Genomic DNA, 24,466 nt, shown 5'->3' on the forward strand with positions numbered 1-24,466 from the left:
AGCTTTGCGCGCTTCTCAACGGCTCACCTCCTGCCGTGCAGCCCAGTTCCTAAAAGGCCAAGGATTGGTACCAGTCCTCAACTTAGGGGTTGGGGACCCCTGGTTTAATAGACTGGTCCAGTTTCATTCTTCTTACACCTACTTTTCCAGTTTTCTCCACACCATTTATTGAAGAGACTGTCTTTATCCCATTGTATACCCTTGCCTCTTTCGTCGAAGAATAATTGACCATATAAGCAAAGATTTATTTCTGGGCTCACTATCCTATTCCATTAACCTATATAACTGTTTTTATGCCAGTACCATACTGTTTTTATTATTGTAGCTTTGTAGTATAGTGTCATATCAGGGAGCATGATACCTCCCACTTTCTTCTTTCTCAGGATTTCTTCGGCTATTCAGGGTCTTTTGTGGCTCCATGTAAATTATAGGATTAGTTCTTCTAATTCTGAAAGAATACTATTGGTATTTAAATAAGGATTGCATTGTATCTGTATATTACTTAGATAATAAGGACATTTCAACAAATAATCCTTCTAATCCATGAGTAAAGTATATCCTTCCATTTATTTGTAATATCATACATTGCTAGTGAAAGTAAAAAAGAATACAAACCCATGGGCCCATGGGGCAATTTCAGCACTATCGCAAAGGTGATTACCTTTTGACCCAGTTATATCACTTCTGGGAATTACTCTTCGGGTGCAATAAACCACTTGCAAAATGATATATGTATAAGGATATTCATTGCAACATTGTTTATAGCATAGAATATTGGAAGCAACCCAAATATTTGTTAATAAAAGATGGGTTATCTAAGCTGTATATCAACACAATGGAAATTAATTAGTTATGAGGTAAGTGAGGAAGTTTCTTCTATATTGATACAGAAAGTTTTCGAGAATATATTGTAAAGAGAAAAAAGCAAAGTACAAGATAGTATACATAATATGATACCTTTATAAAAGAAAGGGAGAAAGTAAGTTTATATATGGCTCTATGCTCTAATCTATTTAAAGAACACACAGAAAATTAATAAAGGCGGTTACCTATAGGGAAGGGGAGGTGGGAAGCCAGGAGTGTTCTAAATACTTTTTATATAATAATGTAAATCTCATGAAAAGTTATGAGTGGGAAATCAAGACATCTTAATGTATACCTTATTGTATTTTATGAACTTTGATCCATGTAAATATTTTGATCCATGTAAATATTTCATTTACATTATTAAAAAGAAAACAATAATGATAGCTATACTCATAGCACACTTAACACTTGCCTGTCACTGTCCTAAGCTCATTGCATTAATTGCCTAAGGGATTTCTCTCAGCAGGTCAGATTTTTATTCCTATTTTACAGTGAATAGAGTTAGAGAAGTTGAGATATTTGTCTAAGGTCACATAGCTAGTGAATTGTGGACCCTGGAATCAAACTCATGTTACCTGGCTCCAGGATCTATGTTATGAGCTATTATTCTAAAAACAGTGGTTTTTAACATTTGTATTCTACCTGAAGAAATGTGAGAAGATGTTCCTCCATGACGTCTCCTGGGAACACTCATGTTTGCAAACAAACGATCATTGACAATCTATAACAGTTCACCGGTAGTAATAGCTAACTGTAGCGTTGGCTTAAGATGAAAAAAAAATGTTTGCAGCCATGTGATTTTCCTTGAAGGCTAGCTGTAACTCCATCCCTTCTCCTAAACCAGAAAGCACATCGACGTGAAAGTAATAGCAGTTATTATTTTAAAGAATATTCCACATTTATCGAGCTCTTAACATGGCGCAGGCACAGATTTTTTAAGTAAATCACATGTATAAAATTTAACCTTCACAAAAACCTTATTAAGTAATTGTCAAGGGCTGAATTGTATCCGCCCAAAAAGATGTAACCTCCATACCTCAGAATGTGACCTTATTTGGAAAGAGGGTATTTACAGAGAAAATCAAGTTAAAATGAAGTCATTAGGGTGGCTCTAATAGAATATGAGTGGTACCATTATAAAAAGAGGAAATTTAGAGCCAGACAGACATGCACAGAGGGAAGATGACATGAAGATGGCCATGTGATGACAGAGACAGAGATTGGAAGGATGTAGCTGCAAGTCAAGGAATGCCAGGGCTTGCTGGCCGCCACCAGATATTAAGGAAGATCCTTTCCAGAGTCTAAGAGGGAACACGACCTTTTGATTTTGGACTTCCAGCCTCCAGAACAGTGAGGCAATAAATTTCTGTTATTTGAAGCCACCCAGTTGGTGATACTAGGAAATGAACATAATGATCATCTTACAGATGAAGAAACAAAGGTACAGAGAAGGTGAGTGGCTTGCCCAAATTCACATGGTCAGTTAGTAAATAATGGCACCTTGACCTGAACTTGTGATGTCTAGTGCTCTATTCCGATCAAATTCGTTCTTTAAAAATTATTTGGAACTTTAGTTCTTTGGCTGGAACTATGTGTCTCACTTCATGACTGTTTCGAACACTCTATTTTGATCCCAACCCTGTATCAAAGGACAGAGCAGGGAGTCTTCGGAGCGGGGCAACCCTAACAAACTCACGAGGGCACGGCAGTGGGACCACACAACGCCAAGCCCAACTCAGCAGTGTAATTGCTCTGAGCTGGGGGCCAGCCAAAGGGACTCTTATCCTCCCTGAAACAGCTGAGAGTGGCCAGGACCCAGGGGGTACAAATTTCAAAGCAGCTAAAGCCTTCCCCATAGCCTCTCATTTTTGATCAGCAGGAGTCACAATCCAGGAATGCAGGCTGTTTAAGTGATTTTTTTTTTTTTTTTTTTTAAGTTAAGAAAGGGTCAGGGTAAGTACAAGAGGACTAAAGCAACTCTCAGGAACTGGCTCCCGAAATCCCCTTGTACCCACTCGATGCCCAGTAAATGAAAATGTTATTCGAATGGAACAATATGTCTTAGATAATGTAGGAAGAGGATGAGATGGAATGGAGGAAAGCCTGGTGGAGCACTTGACCCAAGTCGGTGCTGTTCTGTCTAGTGTCTCTGTGTGCCCACTCCTGGAAGACACAGCCCTGTGAGCAAACCACATGCTGAAGGAGCCCAGGCAGAAAGTCAACCTCCACTGCAGCAGATGCAGGCAAAGGTGTGCTTCAGATGGACATCAGAGTCCAAAACAGAATTTGGTTAAACCAAGAGTCAAATGATCCAAGGGGAATTGAATGTAGGTCACAGTTATGTCTGAGCAGAGGGACAGTATTTGGGCAGATATTTTCCCTCAACTATCCTGTCAAAGTACAAAATATTTCAATACTGTCACAGGATTGGATCGTGCTGTATCAGGTTATACATGTCTGTCTGTTCTCCAGCAATTCTGGGTAAAGTATAGATGTTTGGTATTGCCCGGTTGATTATTTCCTGGACCAGCTTTGCACCGTCTTCTTGTTTCCAATTAGGGTCAGAGCAAAAGGAAAGTAAGTGTTTTTGCTGAAAGCACGGCTACGAGGTGTGCACTATGGTGATTATTCTTGAATGGAACAAATACCACCCTAAACCTAAGAACAAAATGTGTGCCTCTGGGTACGACTTGGGATGTTAAGGAAGTGAAGCAAAAATGATTAACCTTTGCCTGATGTCAGGGGGCAAAGGGGTGATGTATTCAATAGTTAAGTGTTAGACATTGAAGCAGAGTGAGGAAAAGATTAATATCCTTAATTTTAAACTTCTCAGACATTAGATACTGATAAACCCAGTTTATCACACTGTAGTGAAAACCAGATTTGTTTCATAATTCTAGGTATTTAAAGACTATCTCAGCCTTAACATTTGAATTCCTTGTTTAAAAGAAATCCCTGGGTTTGAAGACTTCTATGAGAAACTACAAATTTATTTAGAATTTCTAAAATTCACTTTTAAAAAGTCATTGCTTTAAATTCAGTACCTTTGAAGAAAGCATGTTGAATAATCCTTTAACCATTGAATGTAAGTGAATGACAGTGGCATTTTGATGTATTTTCAGAACAGATATTTTGTTTTTGATAAGTCAAAGTAATCCAAGAATGAGTAATATCCCAGAGCCCTCCAAGTCACTCATCAAGAGCCACTCCACAAGTGTTTCAATGCCACTGGACCTAAAAGTGGAATATATTTTAATACTTTTTTTTTTAACAGAATAAAATCATTCATTCTTAATAAATTTTATTCTCAAAAGAAAAGGAAAAAGGAAAAAAGGAAATCCCTGGAAACAGCAAAACAGCAGCAGCTTTTCTCGGAAAACTGTCAAAGACACACCTTGTGCTTTTTTTTATCCTTTTTCAAAGTTTAAATTCTGGGGGTGCATATCTCAATGTAGGTTAAAACTTTTTACCTGCTTTGCTGCTAAGAAGTAGACCTTGAAATATCAAAGCCCACAGTGAAATTGCAGAGGCAAACAGAAGAGCGACTCACCTGGGAGTGGGCCCAGCTGCCAGGATACTTATTTCTAACATGCATATTGCAAAGGCGAAACTCCAGTGGGCAGACATCTGCTCTAGCTAGGCAGCTCCAAGTGGAATGGTCAGACGGGTCTGGTGAGGCGTTTATTAGCAAAGGGCCAAGGACTGGAACAATTATTGTTTGTTGTCTCTCAGGATTTTTGTTGAATTGCCTTCCTGGGTGCGGAGTCCAATCAGAGGACATTTTGTAATTCTTTACCTACTCTTTTCTAGTATTGACAAGGATATTCGTGCATTGAGCCTGTGAATGCTTCGTTGGCTAAGATTAGCAGCGGTGCTGGGTTAAAACAAAAGAAAACAAACTAAAATCCCTAATGGTTCTCATCTTGGGAGGCTCTGAGAGAGTGAATGAAGGAGTGTGTAATTTGGGGGCGGGGGGCGGGGGGAAGGTCTGTGGATGATTTCCATAGAAGCATAAACTCAAAATTAGTAAAAGAACCGCACTGACTGGAAAGGGAGGCACAGACAGAGGTGTTCCAATGTGAAAAGCTGTGTGGGTTATTTGTAAGTGGGAATGGCAAAGTGCCAATGCACTTACAACCTGGCTTTTTAAAATACGCAGAGTGGATTATTTTGTAGAATTCAGGTAAACTCCCTAAGATATTTACATTATCCTCTAAGAAGATATAGTCTTATGTTAGAAACACACCTGTCAGCATGATAGATTCTGAGATGGAACAATTTGCTCCAACTCATCATAAAGAATTCTCCCCAGCTTTCTCCACCCTGACATTTGCATGTTTTCCAGAACTTGTGGAAAGGGTAAAACGTTTTGGAAGTAACTGAGAATGTGGATATCACAACTTCTTTTAAAACACTGGTTGCACAATAGAATGACTTGGAGACCCGAGAAAAAACTTTGATACCTGTCTACCTCCACCTGATCCTAATAATTAACCTGAGATGGGACCTTACACCAGTATTTTTTAAAGCTTACTGGATCACTCAAATGTGAGGCCAGGGTTGAGATTCAGACTAACCGCTTTGAGAAGGAAGACATGAGATGTGATATATCATTGATATATATTTTTAATGTGCTAACATAGGACTTAAAAGATCTTCATAAGTATTCATTAATTATAAATATGCAATTTTCAAACATTAGCACATGCAAATAAAACAGGGGTAGGTTGGGGAAAACAGATGTAGAGCTAGTTTGTCCAGTGCTGTCTTACTTTTTCCATTAATGGTCCTACCTATAGCACAAGTTATCTGCTCTGACCATCCTTAGTTGCCCTTTCTCATTTATATGCAGAGAGATTGATGTGTCTAATGGGATTAATTTCACGGGTTCCTGAACTTGCTGTGTAGACAATTTATATGGTTGACATGTAGGCCATGCAGAATTGCCAAGTCAAAGATGATTCAAATGTGTAATTACATCAATGAGTAAATTGTAATGCTCGTAACTACATCAATGGATAAATCTATCCCTGTTTTATTGATATTTGCATGTGCTTTTATTTAGGAAAATCTAGTACTCTAGTCTTAGACCTTGATTTTCCAAGATTCTGTTGTATTAGTTGATTTTTCTCTCCTGTCCTCAATTTCTCCATTTTGATCGACTACTTCCTTCTCAGCCTGTGAACAAACACAAAAATCTTTTATCTTTAAAGAATTCTATCTAATTCTTTGATTCCCTTTTATTGCTAATACCTTTGTTAGCCAAATTTTTGCAGTCTGTATCTACTTTGCTACTTTACTGCCTAGTTATAGTCAACCTATTGAATGAAATCTATCTTTTGACTTTATTACTCCATTAAAGATCTCCTTATTGCTAAATTTGATGGACAATTCTTAGTTCTTATCTTTGTCCCATAGAGGTACTTGATCCTATTGGCCATTCTTACGCTTAAAACTCTCTAATCCTTTGACTTTTGTGATACAGCATCTACTTTTTACTAGCTTCTCTCCCTTGCCCACCAAACAAATGTTGCTATTTATCAGAGATCTGTCTTCTGGCTTCTTCAGTTCTCAATCTATAACTCTTTTTATTACCCAGTCTTAAGATTAAGCCTACCATTCAGACCCAGATATCTCAAAAGTGCTCTGTTGTAGATCCTTTACTAGAATCTTCTGGGTTTTTGTCTCGAAAGCATAGCTATCTAGAAGTGATAATTTTCAAAAAATGCAAAGCTTATGATGTAACTTTTTGGCATAACAATCTTCGAGTAATTCTAAGAAATCTCTAGGTGAACTTTGATTTGTCAATGGTAAGTTGAACTTGCCATATTTAAAATCAAATACATAATTGTTGGCCTGCCCCCGTCAAGGAAGCTCTTTCTATATTCTTTATTTTTGTTAATGTGTTACCACCTGCCCTGTCTTTCTGGTTAGTATATCTGGAAGTCATCTTTGTTTTTTATTGTATTAATATTTTGACAGTATACAAAGTGTTAAAGCAGATTCGTAATGGTTACTTCGTAGTTATTCCATAGTTACTGGATGATCAGTTGATTTCACTTGGTTGAGGCATATTCACATTCTGAAACTTGGGACTTTGACAAAAAGAAACTAGTATTTGAGGACTAAACTATGTACAGATTTATCAGTTAACAACAAGTAAACCAAACTAATAGGGGATGATAGAGTGCTTAGAGAACAGCTTTCAGACTTTCTCAGTATGGGGAAGCCAAATCAGAAAAAGTGGTTGTGTTATGTGATTGGGCAAAGAGGGAGGGACTAAATTTGGCTTCTTAGGTTTCTTTGGCAATCAAGTGCCTCAAAGGTTATCAAGAAGTTCTGACTTGAGAAAGGAGGAGTAGCTGGCAGCCTTGCTGGAAGGCTTGCTACATCAAGGTCAGTGTGGGCCTACAACTGAGGGCAAGGATGAAAAGGCATTTACAGTTGGACCTTAGGAGTCCAGTGTTAGTTCTTGAGGGCCAAGGTATGGGCCTACATAGCAGGGAGAACCACCAGGCCCTATAGGCCTCCCAAACCCTCTGACTTGAGAAGGGAGGAGTAGCTGGCAGCCTTGCTGGAAGGCTTGCTACATCAAGGTCAGTGTGGGCCTACAACTGAGGGCAAGGATGAAAAGGCATTTACAGTTGGACCTTAGGAGTCCAGTGTTAGTTCTTGAGGGCCAAGGTATGGGCCTACATAGCAGGGAGAACCACCAGGCCCTATAGGCCTCCCAAATGCATGAAGAGGAATGGAACCTACATTCTTTTCTCAAAAGCTTTAGCTCCAGATATCAACAAGTTAGTGACATCAGTAGATGAGGTATATGCTGTAGAGACTGGAAGAATCAGAGGACAGCATAAGGACCTGTCTGAGAATCTAAGCACCTACTCAAAACCCCACTTCATGTCCACATCCCCATAATGTTAAACATTATCATGGAGAAGAACAAGAAGAAGGAAGGAAATTTAAAATACTGGGCATATAACCAAAAGAGAGTTACTTATAGAGGGAGTATAATAACTGGATTGAAGTTACAGGACCTGACTAAATGTTGGCACCCACACTCAACAGATTAGAGGCTTATGAAGAAGATCAGATTGGTGGAAAGGAAGAAGGAAGAAAGAAGAAAGGAAGGAAGGAAGGAAGGAAGGAAGGAAGGAAGGAAGGAAGGAAAGGGTTATTTTTGCTTTTTGTACCCAAGTGTAGAATAACCATATTTTTTAATTTTTTAAGAAGTAAATTTGTCTTCTCTGGACATGTTCTGCTAATCCTTCTGTAGAGATAAGGCTGGTTCATAATTATAGATGAGTTACAGAAACTTAATCCTATCTCTGATTTAACATCATCTCCTTCATTTTTTTTCTTTTTTCTGATTTGTGCTTTTCCCTGTCTTGGGGTTTTGTGTATATTGTGGAGGGGCTCCCAGGCGTCTCTCTGCTCTCTGTTCAACTGTTTACTTTTCAATCTCTATAGTTCAAGGGTTTGTGTTTCTCAAAGTAAAAGGCAGAGAAAGTCATCATCATGAATAAGTCTTTTACACCCTGAAGAACTGAGGAGGAGAGAATTTTAAAACCTTGTGTAAAATAAACTGTGTGTCATCATTACATAGTTTTGATCCAGTTCATTAAGAGCATCATACCATCAGATGTTAGATTTTGATGAAAATATACAATAGTATTCCTGGTATAAAATGGGCTTCTATGGATAACCTTCCTAATTGACCATGGAACATACATCTAACCTGACTGTAAGCAGATTTAGTATGATTTGCTATTTGTAATGTAGAAGGAACTGGGAGAATGTTACTCACAACCCATCTTTCATTATGAGCAGTCTGAGGCTTGCACTAAAAACACTTAGACAGGTAAAGCCTGAAATAGCATGGACTAAATGTGAGGTTACATTGACGTGTTGCATTTAAAACAACTAGAAAATTCAAATTTTCAAAGTGATGCTTAATCAGTCCTGAAAATGAGCTCTGAAAAGGCCAAAGGGGGACTAACTTGCCTAATTAAAAATAAATGAAAACATATTTTTCATTCATTTTGTGACAAGCATATTGATTACATGAAGTATAAAAAATGCGCTATGAAGAGAAGAAAATCTTGGTGAATACAAGATATGTCACCATAAAGAGAATGGTGCCAGTTTTTGGAGGCAATGGAGTGGATAAGTGGTTAATTTGATGTTAAGTGCAAGGATATTGGAGCCTGGGCTGGGATTTTGCTTTTGCCACTTACTAGCTGTATGACTTGGGGCAGTTCCTTAAGTTTTTTGTGCCTCAGTGTCCTCTCCTATAAACTGGTGATGGTAATCACAGTCCACCTCATAGAGCTGATATGAAAATTAAATCATTTAACACATTCAGAATAGTGTCTATAGGTGGTAAATGTTGGGTAGATGTTTGCTGTTATTATTCAATGACTTCTGTGAACCATCCCTGAATCCACTATTGTTTTCCAAATCTGGCAGTGTTGTGCTTGTCAAGAATTAAAATGGAGAATTACAAAGCACTTTAGGAAGCAAGAGCTCAGGAGTTTTATAGTCCTCCCCTCAATACCCTTCCAACTGAAATGGCACATCCCTTTGAGTTCAAATTAGGTTATGTCAGCATTAAAGCCTATCATGCAGTGGGCTTTTAGTTCCCTGCCTCCATCCAATTGTTATTGTCTCTGATAATCTTCCTGGGACTAACACACACACACACAGAAACTAGTTCTCTGCATTCTTTAGCTTCTACTTTCTAGTTGAGGTACCTCATCATGGGCTTTGCTGACTGTGCTCTCCCTGTCTGTGCTTCTTTTATGAGGGTACTATGGAGTCAAGGACTGCTGTGACCTGCACTTAGAGATGGGCCAACATTGGGTTAAACTATTATCCGGGCATGAGAGTCACACTGGCTAAGTCGTCACACATTTCCAAGGCCCTCTTGCTAGGGCTGGCTTCTTGGGTATAAGACCTGTACTGTGCACAGGGCTCAGCACTCAGAAAGGCCCCATCCTTAGCTTAATGCTCTATTATTGTTATCTTGAAATTCTCAATTTTATGTTCAAACTTTTGTTTTGAAAGCAAAGTCTGATGGGAAAATGAAGCATGGACCTGAGCAGAGGAAATATGCATTGTGTCCCTCTTTCCACGCCACCCCATTTGCACATAGTGTTTATGTTGCCCCATGCACATGAAATTCAGGTGGACCTATGACATGTGTGAGTTCAGTGAGTCAAAGCAAAAGTGAGTATAAGTCAAGTGTGTCATTATGTCTATGACTGAGTGACAGCCCTAGAAATCACACTGTCCATTTTAACCAGAATTTACTTACAACAAAAAAAGAAATACAAATGACCAAGAAACACTGTCATAGCTTTCTTACTAGTGTTACTTCCCTGCATGAACCATCTGCTTACGTTGAAAATAATGATGTAGAAAGAAAGAAAAAAAGGTAGGGCAACCCATAATTTCTTTTCTCCCCCATTTTCTTTTTTACTCATTGGTAAACTAGAGTACATTGGTAGAATATACATGTGTCAGGAAGTGAATTAAAAATAGTCAAGGTAGTTTTGTGCAGGGTTTCTACTGTTCCGGTAGGAATGAAATACGTATGCACGTATGAGTTATGATACACAAATTGTGTAATTTCAGTGATTCCAATTATGAGTTAAAGATTAGTGGTAAAATTCATACTAACACTTTCATTTTTCTTTCCTTAGAACAGTAAATAGCAGATAAAACGTGTCATGATATGAGAGAGATTGCAGAAGAAAGGAAATAAGTTCATATTCTTAATGTCTTTAATGATACTCCTGATTTTTGAAAAATGGATTTTTATTTTGCCCTAGGCCCCACAAATTATCTAGCCAGCCATGCTTCTTCCTATAGGTTGACCTACCTTTACTACAGAAGTTGGTAAAGCTGAAAGCTTGGTTTCCCAGCCTCCTTTGCACCTAGCAGTGGCCATGTGACCAAATTCCTGCCAATGAAACATAGCTGAAGTCTACTGGGAAACTGCAAAAAACCGAAATGCTCGGTACAAAGAAAAGATACCGAATGTGCTACTTTTTCACTTTCTGCCCTCCTTGAACATTAATATCATGTTTTTAACATAGGGAGGAAGCGAGAGAATTAAAATGACAAATCAAACTACATTCAGAGACTGCGCTATGCTGATCAGCCCTGCAGCCTGGCCACAGAGGACACCTGTAGAACAAAGGAAGATTTCTGCAGGGATTGCTGATGACTGTTTCCCACATCTGTGAAGGGGAAACAGGAAAAACAGAGTCTGTAAGTGGCTGCTCTACACAAAATCGTTCATTCTCTATGGCTAAAACCACAGGGAACCTATGGAATAAAGGCTGGGGAATGCCAGCAGGTCTTTACACTATATATTCTTACCTTTTCACGCTACATACTGTCCCCTTTCCATTTCCTCACTGTAGATTCCTCCACTCAGGGGAAATTTGCCCTATCCTCCATCACTTGGAGCTGTGCAGACATATTGTGACTATTTGGCAATAAAGAGGAGCGCAGAAAGCTGGACGGCTACAAAAGTTGGAGTGAAAAGTTAAGAAACAGTCTGTGTCCTTGAAGGCCTTGAGCTGGTGAGCCCAAACCAGCAGCCATTAATATTGGGATTTTTTATGTGAGAAAAATATCCCCACTACTAATTTTAGACACTGTGAGCCTTTCTATTACTGTAGTCCATTTGTTACTAATAGGCACATGGGCTATGAACTGCCAGCCTGTGCCTGGGTTCGTTCCTCGAAAGAAAACAACTCCTCCTGCCTTAAGCCCCATCATTTCTACCATCAGGGCTCTAAAGCAGTCTCTCACTGAGGGAGGCAAGGAGGCAAATGCCATGTCGACCCTACCATTCTCCTCCTCCCTCTTCACTAGCTTCTGTGTTCCAACACTCCTCTCCATTCTCAAACAAAGAGTTCTGTGATGATCAATCAATATAAGTAGGCACTGGGCAGAGGTAGCCTCAGATACACCCCAGAAACCTCTGCATCTCAGCCTTAGCCCAGTCAAGTCACCACGTAACTTTTAGAATGGCAATAATTTCCCTTTCTTACAATTACGGTAAAATAATAGTGATTGAGGTCGGCCAAATGAAGAGAATTGACAGAAAACTTCATGACTAACATCATGAGGAAAACTTGTCATGAAAAGTTTCAGAGTCAGGTTTTTTTTTATTCCTTCCTTTATAACCACCTCATCTTTGGTCACCACAGAAGTCCAGCTTCTTTGCCACTGAGTAGCCCATACTGTCATCTCCCTGGAGACTGGCACTCATATGATTTCAGCACATGGTAGAGGTTTGATAATTAAGTATACAATTCCAGAGAAGCAAGGGAAAATGAGAGGCTCGATCCCCCATTGGGTGAATGACATGTGACTGGCCCTTGTCCTTTAGCATTGCTGAAATTAGGACATGTTAACAAGGCTGCTGCTAGTGCGCAGCCTTGTGTGTCAAAGTTTGGTATATCAACTTAGAACATGAGTCTTAGTTATTTTTAATAGAAGGGAGTGAGTTAAAACATTTCCCAGAGGAATTAGGCATTTTTATTACTTGGCAATCTCCTCCAACGATAACAGTTTAAATATTTGCTAAGGACTTTTGGGGAGCTCCTATCTTTCACCAGAAAGCTTTGTATTGAACTTGTTCCGGGAATATGGGTCAGAGTCCTCACTCATTAGCTTATTCCAGGGTCAGTCCAACTCCTGGTTTGGCTATACCCTTTGTGCTTGCCCCTCCCTGCTTTTAGCACAAGAAAGACACAGAATTGTGTTCTGTTTGGCTCTCTCTAGACACCACAGTTAACATTTTGACAGAGTTTGTAATCACTGACTAAAAAGATCTCCCTACTACAATGCACAGTTTTATAATAAAATACCATAGAAACTACTCACTTAAGAATTGGAGCAGATTACAGCTTTTTTTTTTACACTTTACAAACATAAGATTATCTTGAGAAAATCAAAACCTTCTTTCTTTGTATTGCCTTTATGTGAGAAATTAGCGGGCATGCTGGCTGTTAAAGTTCAACTTTTAGCTTAGATCTATTTGATGCCTAAATAAAACCCTTTTCCAGGTAGAAGAGGGTTACCATAAAAGCTGAACTTTCAGCATGCAGGTGTGAGTAGCACCTGCTACTAAAGAGATGATAAAGAAGTCTGTTTCACCTTGCTGGGACACTTCAGTAAACGCTGCCTTCTGCTTGGTCAACAGTAGCTCCTACGACATTGAAATGAATGTCCCTTGTACACATGAGCAATGGTTAACTTCTGGCAAGATCTTACAGATTGAGTCACATGGAAATGGCACACAGACTCAGTGGGTTAGACAAACTGCAGAGCATCTGAATAAGCCAGATAATTTGTGCAACATGTTCTTATCAGCAGCCTTCTCTATCTGTGGCTTTCTGGAAGCTGCTTTTGTGTGGAGTCTGTTTCTCTATAGTCTACTCATTGTTATCAGAAAGGAACCAAATATTTCAGTTAAAGGGAAAGGTAAGGCAGTAATACTGAACATCTCATAACAGAAAACATCAATCAGTGACAATCCTTGCACAAGTTTGTCTTATTCATAGAGAAGTCAAGTTTAACACCAAAACTTATATACTCAAACAAGGCCTGCCTTGGGGCTATTTCCTTACAGATCTAAGTCTTCTTCAAAAGAATAAGGGGCTTGAACTTTTATACCAGGGAATAGTGTTCGTGAGTATCCTGGTGCTAAAGTCTGATCATTGGCCTTCCTACCTCATGCAGAAGCTCTCCTGAATGGCCTGCACCGATCTGGGTCAGTCCATAGTTGTGTCTTAGTGAGGTCAAACAAGAACAAGAGGAGGTGCAGGGTAAAAAGTGTGAGCCAAGAGTTCACTATTGAATGATTTTTATACTCGATATCAGTTGAGGTTATTCTGGTACTTCCGTTAAACTCCCAGGAAGGAAGTAGGAGTAGGTCTGAGAACGGAGAATAAGGCATTGAAAGATGTCAGGCAGTATTTTACTCATGGTCATACTTGATGGATTTCCACTTTCTCTTCATCTTTGTGACAATCCCAGAAAGTATTATAACTAACGTTTACTCACCTTAGACAGGTGTATTTTATACCTTGACCATAACACATCAACACAAAGCAGGGGTCCAATATTAGAACAAACGGATGGTAACATGAGATTCTGCCATTCCAGTTTATTGAAATGAGTAAATTTATAGCTTTATTTGCATACAGAAAAGTGCACAAGAAAACAAAGTATGTATAAAAAAATTATGTGGCTGATCATCACTTTCAAAAATTTTTCTACTTTCAAAAATTCAACTACCTAGAAATAATTACCTCCAGTTTATCACATTTAGGTATTTGGACATATAAAATACTAATTCAAGTCTGTGTTTGTAACGACTGAGTAGGAAGCCAGATGGGAAATTATGCCAAACGTGATCAGCTATTACCATTAAACATAAAACCACAGGACTTTAGCTTGGACTATTTGCAGCTAATCAACAGAGGTTCATTGAGGCCACCATCTTATTTAGATCCTGAGCAGTCACCCTCTCCTTCTACCTAAAGGTTACATTGTATGTGGTTGATTAACACCCACAAGAACCTGAGCATTAGGGGTCAAGAGACAACATTAAAAACCCAAAATAAACAAACAAAACTCATTTTGGCAGGAACAAATCCTTCAGAACTGTGCTAACAACAGGACTGAAAATGAACTGGTAAAGTTTCCAAGATTATGAGGAGAAAAACAATGCAGACATTAGATTTTTAATGATAAGAGCAAATAATTGTTCTACAGCTTTTTTTTTTTTCTATCCATCTTCCAACTAACTATGAGATTGCAGCTTCAACAGAGTTTTCCAGTTACTTGATAAAGGTCTAGCATGACCCCCAATAAGCACCTAATATGTTTGGCACAATCACATTTAACTTTGTGACCTGTTGCTCTTCAGAATACAGTCCTTCATTGCTGAGCTAAGTTCAGTTTTTCTTCAGCATTAACTGCTCTTCTGGAAATTTAGCTAGAGAGGATGGCCTCTTATTCCACAGAAAGGATAAAGGTTGTGCCCATTTGCAATTCCAGTTCCTGGGATTAATGATTACTGAGAAGGCAGGGAAGGTTTAGATCTGTGAATCATTAGATATTTTGCCCCACAAAACTTCATTTCTTGTAAAAGGGAGGTGATATTATATGAACCCGGGAGCAAAAGTGATCAAAAAGAGAATCATAGGGGAAAGGAGAGGAGAGATAAATAATGCTTTTTTGTCATCTGCAAAACTAGCAGAAGATTGGAAAGAGGACAATCCTGCCCTTGAGAGAAAAACGATCTTCAAAAAGAGAAGTTATATCTTTAAAAAAGTTCTTAGGTGTGTCAGATTCCACAATGCCTAAGGAGAAGTTGGATTTGCTTCAATTTTACTTTAAAAATTCTCTACAAGTGATGGTCCGAAGTAAGATTTAAGAAGGTGCCTTGTTCCACTACAATTTTTAGGTTTTGTGCTCTAAAATAGAACCCCCAAACGACCTTGAACAGTAAGGATTTTGAAATTTATTCAAAACAGTATGATCTGAGGGGTTGTGGTAGCTGCGTCTCCCAACCAGAGGGTACATGGTAAAACGTTCTAGAAGATTCTAGGGACACAACAGGCATTGGCTCAAGTAGGGCAACTATTTCATTTATGCTAGAGTGTTTAGGTTCTTAATTTATTTAAAGCTATAGATTCAGTTTAGCTTTAACCTAAACAGAAAGTAAAAGGCATTTTACAAGTGGAAGAGGCAGCAAGAAATAAGGCAACAGATAATATGTCAAAGCTGGAACAAGGGCAGAGGTCGAGACTTGTCTGGCTATTAGTTTTGTCTTTGATTGTTAAGGCCAACCTTGTTGTTTCTCTGGAGTGTCAGCATGCTAAGTTCCTAGGGAAGTGTGGAGAAGGAAGAAAAAAATCCCGTGGTTAGAATTTTAAGGTCAAATATCAATGTATTAAATGACAAGTCATTTAAAATGTCAGTGATAGTATCTCTTAGGACTAAAGCAAGAGGATTAAATGAGATAATAAATGCAGAACCTGTAATAAAGTGATTAACACAAATGATCAATAATATTAGCTATTTTCTCCCATGATAGCTCTCATCCCAATCTGTAAGTTTAGCAGGTTGACCAAAATTATCTTTCCTTCATGACCTAAAGAATAAAGGACCTCCAAAGAGAACTCTAGTCAATTCAACTTAGTGCAAACAATTCTCTCAGACTCCTAATATAATTCATTCCTTTCTATTTGTTCAATGCCTCCCCTGGAGAGGAGGGCGAGAATGAGTCTATGCTAAGCTTCTACCCCTGCAATATACTACACTGCTTTGTTAGCATTAGAAGTCACCTGGATGCTTATTAAAATCAAGCTTTTCTCCTCAACACCAGAGGGGGATATTTTAGGGCGGGAGGCGGCTGGAATTTGCCTTTTCGATAATCTCACCCAGTTCTCTGAAGCAGATTTTATGGAAAAGCACTTTGGGATACACTGGAATTGCAGAAATGGATTGAGGCAGAGAAATAGATTGCAATTAAACTCAATCTTATTGTTGATGTAGATTTAAGATATTTATCTATTTAAAGCAAATTCTAGATGAATCAAGACATAGTTCACTTGGATGGGGTGAGACTAAAACAATGGGTTTGGGTTCTTTTCAGTCTTTCTGTGATTCTCCCCTCCAGCTATGCCCTACATCCTCTAAAATGCAGATAAGCCTCCTTTCTTCCACTAACTTCAATCTTTAAAGATCAAAGTTACTTCCACTCATTGCTGAGAAAGAAAGGGTCTCTGTCGAAGGGAGTTACGCTAATAATTTACCTAGGATAAAATCCACTGTGAGAAGAATCAACCTGCAGACTCATCGTCTACACTTACACTGTCTTTGAAGGAGATATCTGCAGCTGTCACCATTTTTGGATTTAATGTCATCAGACTATTTCAGACTAATTTTGAAGGCCCTCCCAAAGAAATAAATACTGATTTGGGAGGCAGAAGCATTGTGGTCATCATCTGTTTAGTTGACCTGTTTGGTGGCTTCAGAAGGTTTTTAGATAGCAAACCAAGTAATTACTCGGATGCTTTGCAATCACTTAAATATGAAAGAAAAACTATTATGCTGTGTTATGCTGTGTTGTACTTCCATACAGAACTGAAATATCAAAAAACACAGGATGTGATAGAAATGCATATCCCTATTGGCATATTACTGTTTTTGATATATATAAGAATTCTATTCTTGAGTGCCCAGACTAGACATTATCAAATTAGCTAAGTATAGATTTCCATGTGTATTGCTTCTAAATTACAAAGATGTAACCTCTTCTCAATTCTAAAATTAAAATTTTACCCCCACCCCTGTCCTACCCTTTCTCACCATACCCAAGCTTAATAGGATCTTCTACTTACAGAAGTTAGGCAAAAGGACTTCCAAAAGGATCCCTGTATACATCAGGAGATGCAGGCTGAGAAGCCATCTGTGGAGATAAAACCAACCAGTCAATGAGTATAATTACGGTTATAGGAAAATACCTATAATTAACACTTCTTAAATTCCTTTAAAAATCATTTTGGTCACAAACAGGTCTACAATAATTTATGTATGCCTGCTTGTAACTGGTGATGTATATTTATTATTTACAACAAAACCAAGGTTCGGGTAAATTATGTTTGTCTTCCCAAAACGGGTAGTAGTATTTTTGTAAGTTGAAGTATCATGGGCAGGCAATCAGGAACTTAAATCTTTGGAAAAATTTTTAAGATAGTATTTCGGCTTAATTTTCTCCCCAAATGCTTTCATGAGCTAGGTTAAGTGGGATACAAAGGGCTTCTTCTATGTGATATTCATTTCTCCAGCTCAGGATAGTAACCCCTGCAAAAAATAATCTTTCCCCAGTTTGAGCTGATGTTCACAATGTGATGGTTCTCAATGATAAATCTTATTCAAACGTCCTTTACCGTCAAAGAGTTATTATACATACAAGCAAGATTAATTCAGGAGGTGGTAGCTTTATGTGGCATATACTTTGGAGCAACAGCTTCTAGCAGTCAATACTTACAGAAACTTGTGATGAACTGAAAGAATTTTTAGAGAAAGGGTTCTCAAATGCATTGTCAGAAGATTTGGTAACTGGCAGGGCACCGTGTCTGGAAGCTGGCTTTGGTGGTTCTAAAAGGCGAAAAACCCGAGTAGTCAGCATATAAACTTTCCCCAAATACAGGCAGAAGTCTCCAGTCAGGTTTATTTTAGAAAGTAAGATCCATACTTTTGAAATTTACATCAACGGAACAAAAATCACCACCAAATACCTGGACTCCCAATTATTACAAGCAAATTCAAGACTTCTCAGAAAAGAAAGCCATGCATATTTTTACCTGAAGTAGAAGAGATCAGAATTTCCTCACTTTAGGCTGTGGAGTGTGTTTGAGGCTTTATTATATAGCCCTCAAGGCACCATGCCCCATTGAATTTTAATAGCTCATCAGCCCTTTTAAGAATCATCACAAGAGGGCAGCATTGGGCCAGCCCTTAGAAACAGCTAACTAAGATAAATAGCTCCATAAAGTAAATAAATGATTGTTTCCATAACCACTGATTACCATCTATCCCAACTACCCCAAAAAGGCAAGAGTCAGGCTATTGGTGGGTGGCAGAGAGTTCTTCTGAGGGACTCTGGGCCCATATGACAGTAGAAATACTTGTTGGCATAGTAGATAGAGAAGTGAGTAGCTTACCATTGATCTTTTTCAACAGTTGATTAACATCAAAGTCATCATGGTCTGCATTCTCTTGAGGAATGCCAACTTTGCTGTTGAAATAACTGGATAAGACACTTGAAGTCCCAGAGAAAGTCTGGTCTCCCTTCCTCGCAGGCACCACAGGTGGCTGCCGTAGTTGTAAGTCCTTAAACATTTCTTTCACTTCCTTGACTTCTTTATCCCCAAGTGGGTCCAAGGCAACGAAAGCATCGGTGGAGATGTCCTTTGGAGGGCCAGTTCTGGGAGGTGGTTGAGGAGGAGTGACCAGGAGAGAGGAGAGCATAGAAGCGGGCTGGGCAGACACAGTGGGAGCTGGAAAAATATTGCTCTGAAAAGGATTACCCAAAGGGCTTGTTGATGACCAAGTATTGGGTGACACAGATGCTGATGGGCCCCAAACAACAGAAGCTGGAGGGGAAGTTGAGGCTGCAAAAGGTGAAGGCTGGTTCCAACCTGGGACGGCTGGGTTTGTGGTAAAAACGACTGGCTGACCGAATCCTGAAGGCTGACCACCCAGCACAGCTCCTGGCACCACTGAAGTGGGCTGACTGAACACTAAAGATGTTGGGTTCCATGGTCCAGCCTGAGGAGGTGTGATTGGTACACCACCTGAAGGAAACGGGAGAAAGGACATATCAGGAGACAAACCTGAAGAGGAGTCTTGAGTTGCAGAAAACACATCTCTCCTGGGGAGCATTTACAAAGCTAAAGCATCTACATGGCGAACGTCTTCATCAATCCTCGAGATTGACAAGGAAATAAAGTTTCTGAGAGATTAAATCACCTAAAGATTAACTAGCTAATACAGTATAGCTAGCATTCAAATGCAGATTACATTTTGAAGCCCTTTCTTTCTACTGCACCTTTTTCCTTCTTAGAAGAATAATATGGCCCATAAGCACCTCGTCATGAAAACATGAGCCCTTACCCTACCTACACTGATGTATTTCAAATAGAACAGAACCTGTCAATAGCACAAACTTATCTGTTGAGTGAATACATTTACACATACAAACCATGTTGATTATGAAGTAGTTAACTAAGATAACCCATACGGTACTCTGCTTCATTGATTTGATCCTTTCATTTGGCAGTGGGCTCCTATCTGGGTCTTATGGAAACCAGCTATCACGAATGCGCCTTAGGCCTCAACATGCTTTCATCCTGAAGAAACCATTTCAAAGTTCTCTTGCTTTTAAATGCTGCCAAGGTTGACACGGCTATATAAAAGGATGATAAAATTTGGTTGATGCAAGATAGTTTTAGATTTTTATATATAAAAATGGAGGAAAGGCTGGCTATCTTGGGAGAGCTGTTTCAAATAAAAGTGCTTCCTGCCATGTGTCACTCACTAAACTTTGCCAGAAGTTAGAACAGAGTACTCAAAAGACGAAGAGAGGGAGAGAAGACACTATGAAGCCCAATAACCTTCCACAGTAACTAATGGCCTATGTCCGGGTGTCTGATCTCCGGTGAAACGACTACGTCTCCTGCACCCTTGCCATGTTGATTAGGAATTAGTGAAACCCCTAAAATCCAAATCTCCCCAATGTTTGACCCCCGTCTTCTTGAGAAGCTCATTCCCTACATCTTGTTCTAATATGTGGGCACTTTCCCTCCTGCCTCTCCCCAAGTGTATTAATGGCCCAGTTAAACTGTCGCTACTAACAGAAAACCTAAATTCAGCTTCATACCTATTCAGGAACAACTTCTGCTCTCAAAACCTACTTGCTTTGACCTTTGGAGCATAGCATTCTTTCATTCTGAAAGTTTTCTAACCAAACTAAGGCCTTCAAACTTGGATTAGGAATGTTTTTGTTTTCAGAGTGAGAAATATTTTGAAAATGGTATTCAGGGGCTGAAATAGCAAGATAGTCTACCTCGAATTTTCTTAGTATTGGAGATTGGTGTTACTTGATTCAACTCTATCATGATGAATGCTAGCCATCTGGCCATGAACACATATGCTGTGCTCATGGAGAGTGGTAGGTTTCAGAAAAGGTCATCTTACTAAATTAACATGCTTATTTTGGAGGTGAAGAAACTGGGTATAAGAATATTAATTACTAAAATTGGGAAAGTTGCAATTTGTGACAGTAGAGACTAAAACTCAGACATACTGGCTCCGAACCCAGCACTCTATGCTAGCCTCCTGTTCTGATTCCTTGGCATCAAGGAACAGGACTATTTTTAAAAAAATAGAATGCTGTTCAAACATTTATTTTGTATAGTTACAGAGATTAGACTTCATTTACACTAAAGCATATACATATTCTTTTCACAACTAATTGACAGTTCTCTTAGATTCTATAATATGGGCTCCTGAAAGTGAGTTTGAATGATGTTATTTCTAGCATATTAAAAGAAATTTATTTAAATTTTATTAACCAAACCTAGAGTAACTCACTAATAATTTATGCCAATTAGATGTGCAAATTGGGTAGAATTTTTAATGTTTCATGTTGGACAATTTGCCTTCCCTTCAGAAAATGTGTGGCTTTAGTCATAGATGGTTTTAGTGGGAGTGGTGGTAAAAGAGAAAAATATTATATTTGCCAGGAATTAAAGGCTTTCACTGTATATACTTATGCCAGCCTTCCTTCCCCTCAGCCAGATTCCATGCATTGTGTTTCCATGATATTTAAGGCCCCCCGTGGAGAAAGTAGAGGCAAGAAGTAAGAAAAAAGTGTAGTTTAAAAAAAAAAAAAAGTTAATTTTATTACCTTCTGATGCTAGATTAAAACACAGGGTGGTTAGTCAAAGCTGGAGGCTCAGCTTTCTACAATACCCTCTCCCCACCCCCAGTTCTCCAAAGGAGACAGTCCCCAGCTGGGTCCAGCGGAAGCCAGACCTACAACCTTCCAGGGTTTGGCTGAGGATCCCTGCTAGTGGACAGGGGCTATACTGTAGAGCTCAGTTTGAGTCCCATGTCCAAACTTGGAAGAATCATCAGTATTCTGCAGTTGTATACCCCAAGGCCTCAACAGAGGCACCTAGCCAAAAAGCTTCACTTCGTCTGAATAAATTAACAGTTATAGGGTCCAGCTGTATTTTCAGGCTGACTTGTTAAATATTGGCTGTAAATATTCTTCAGGGCATATTAGACTACAGAACTCTGTGATGTGATCTAGTCACAGGCACTGCCTGCAAGCTCTCTACCTTTCTGCAAGGAAAAGCACCAACCAGCTCCACTTGAAGGTACAGGAAAAGAGCTATGTGGAAAGAGAGAAGCACCCAAGAGATGTGAGTGCTTGATGGCATAAATGCAAACAGAGACCTGGAACACGCTGGCTTCTCACACCCAAGTGGATTTCGATCATTCAGCAGTTGGGTAACTTTTACCTCCATACTCCAGATATGATTAAAAGGATTTAATATGAAAGAACCACATTTATGTCCTTTTGCAGGAAAACAGCAGAGAAAAACAAAAACAAAAACAAGGTCTGGGTGATTACTCTGCAAAGGCGGAGAAAGCCAAGATCTCTGATCAAATTTTACAAAATGAGGACGAGAGCTCCCTTCGACTCTCTCCCAAGACAGAGTCTATTTGGTACTTGTGACAGTGCCAAGAGGCAGAAACACAAAGAGAATCCCCAGCAGGACAGCAAAGACTATTGTGGGGGTTTCTGAAGACTGTATCACGGAGGCAGAAAAGAACTGAAGGATGTGGGTGAAGAGTAACAAGGTCAGCCCTCAGCCAGGTGGCCTTCTCCACTGTCCTGCCATAGAGTGGCTCTATGGCTCCCATGACACCGTTAAGGGCACAGTTATGAATGACAGCACAGCATATCCTAGGTATCCGATGAAATCCCACCTCTTCCCTTATCTCTGCTCTTTTCAACTTCAGGTTTCTAGTTCCTATCTTCTAACTCAATTAAGACACTCGGTTAGCCAAAACATGAGCAAGGAGCTACTAAGGCTTGAGTATGTGGAGATGATCAGGATACATGTCTGTCCCACACCCACCATATGCCTAGGACCAGAGCTAGACTCAGACCTAGAACTTCCATTCCATGACTTACACTTGCTTCAGACTTAACATATCCCTCTTGGGGTATATATCCCTCCCAAGAGGGTTATCCATTTAATAGGAGATAGGGCTTTGATCTAGCAATGGCACCTTACAAGAAAGACATACATGCTGCTACTTTTCCTATAGAGACGATAGATAAGTCTCTCTCATCTCAACCCTGTTTCTCCAATGAAGCTGGTCTGAGCTTCAGAATCCCTATAATTGTCTTTAGTAGGCCATTATCCATTGTTTTAGGTAAGTGCAATAAATATATATATTTTTAATGCCTACAATACCTGGTATTCCTAGGTGGTCTCCCATCCAAGTACTAACCAGGCCCGACCCTGCTTAGCTTCCGAAATCAGACAAGATCAGGCACGTTCAGGATGTCATGGCCATAGATGGTAAGTGCAATATTGAAAACGAACTTCTTCCGACACGGCAACTCACGGAGCCAAATTTCAATTACAAGTCAAGAGTACCAAATGGGGGTGAGGCGTACAGAAGTAAAAGTGGAAGAAAGGCTCCCTAGGATGCTCAAATCATATTCCCCTGAAACCTTTATGGATATGAAGTGCCTTCCTCCTATGCATTATGGTCTTATGAATGAAGGTTAACAGAGCCAAAGCTAACTCAGTCTCTAGGGACTTACCTAGACCTGCAAGGGATCCCACAGGGGCAGAGGCACTTGTTTTGAAGAGATCCAGAGGGTTTGTTGGTGGGGTTGCAGATTGTCCTGTAGGTGACGGCTGGCCTGGGGGTTCTGAGTCGGGAGGAGCAAAGATGTCCGACGTAAGTAGGTCATTTGCTGGAGACTGGCAGGGCAGAGAGGGAGATAAAAGCTACTCAGTAACAGAGAAATACAGCTTTATTCTGTCTCCTGCTCTGTTCCTCAAATTTGGGAATCACCAAAAAAAACAACAACAACAACAACAAAAACCTGTTTCTATTACTGATAAACTACTACAAAAAACCAACCAACCAACCAACCAACCAACCAACCAAACAAACAAACAAACAAACAAAGGATCTCTGAAATGCAAGGAATATTGGGTCTTAGTGACTGATGTAATATAGGGCTCTCAAAAGTGAAATCTAATTTACTTATATGCGCATTTGTATCTGTCTGGTCTCCTTATCAGATGGAAGCTTGAGACTGGAAAAGAAAGGACAACTATAAATAAGTAGCTTAATTTTTTTTTTTTTTTTAATTCTAGTGGATTTGAATCAGTCTGCATAAAGATGATACAATAGTCTAATCATTAGGGCAGCCTACCTATTCCAATGAGATTTAAAAAAATGCTTGCAGAAACCACATTTTAAATTGCTTTTGAATGAAGTGATAATAGTAAATAAGTGTGTTTTTTTTTTAAGACAATGCATTATCCAGTCAGCTTTGAATAGAGGAGACAACTCGAGAATTTTATACCACCACCTTGGATATTAATGCAATATGACAGGTATGTGTAGGGAGTGTGTTAGTGTGGGGAAAATACAAAAGGAATCACAAGAACCCTTGCCCTCCCATCCCCAGAATGTGACCTTCAAACTTACCAGAGGTACAGAAGCATAGCAGCATTAAAAATGAAAAAAACTTGTGTTTAGTTAATAATAAATGACAGGACATGCAAACGGAAAGCAGGGAGCGACAAACATTGCTGAGTGAGAAGCTTTAAAAGGGTGGCAATCAGAAGACGGTATTCCTGGAGAATAATGTACCTTATCCCACCTTCTATGTTACAGCCACACAGGAAACTACAATAGCAGCAGGAAAAAGAGCTTGCATCATACCACCCTT

At 39.3% G+C, this 24,466-nt stretch overlaps 2 protein-coding genes and 1 pseudogene across 3 annotated transcripts in view; all 3 read right to left on the minus strand.

Annotated features, from left to right (window-relative positions):
* The window catches only part of C9 (complement C9), a 60,066-nt gene extending 43,255 nt beyond the window's left edge, over nucleotides 1-16,811 (minus strand). Inside the window, exons 1-2 of the mRNA XM_015595310.1 lie at nucleotides 16,776-16,811; nucleotides 12,972-13,099 (exon numbers count right to left, since the gene is read on the minus strand). Of these exons, the coding sequence (XP_015450796.1) occupies nucleotides 12,972-13,099; nucleotides 16,776-16,811 (164 nt within the window). The remainder of the gene's footprint in view (nucleotides 1-12,971; nucleotides 13,100-16,775) is intronic.
* The window catches only part of DAB2 (DAB2, clathrin adaptor protein), a 54,115-nt gene continuing 43,688 nt past the window's right edge, over nucleotides 14,040-24,466 (minus strand). For both annotated transcript variants that reach the window (XM_015595330.1, XM_006919505.2), the window contains 5 exons: nucleotides 23,321-23,483; nucleotides 18,633-19,265; nucleotides 17,957-18,066; nucleotides 17,307-17,374; nucleotides 14,040-15,786 (listed from right to left, as the gene is read on the minus strand). In XM_015595330.1, coding sequence (XP_015450816.1) covers nucleotides 17,312-17,374; nucleotides 17,957-18,066; nucleotides 18,633-19,265; nucleotides 23,321-23,483 — 969 coding nt within the window. In that variant the 3' untranslated portion in view covers nucleotides 14,040-15,786; nucleotides 17,307-17,311. The remainder of the gene's footprint in view (nucleotides 15,787-17,306; nucleotides 17,375-17,956; nucleotides 18,067-18,632; nucleotides 19,266-23,320; nucleotides 23,484-24,466) is intronic.
* LOC112486127 lies at nucleotides 22,953-23,071 on the minus strand (annotated as a pseudogene).

Source organism: Pteropus alecto, unplaced genomic scaffold, assembly GCF_000325575.1.
Source record: "Pteropus alecto unplaced genomic scaffold, ASM32557v1 scaffold338, whole genome shotgun sequence".
NCBI classification, from domain to species: domain Eukaryota; kingdom Metazoa; phylum Chordata; class Mammalia; order Chiroptera; family Pteropodidae; genus Pteropus; species Pteropus alecto.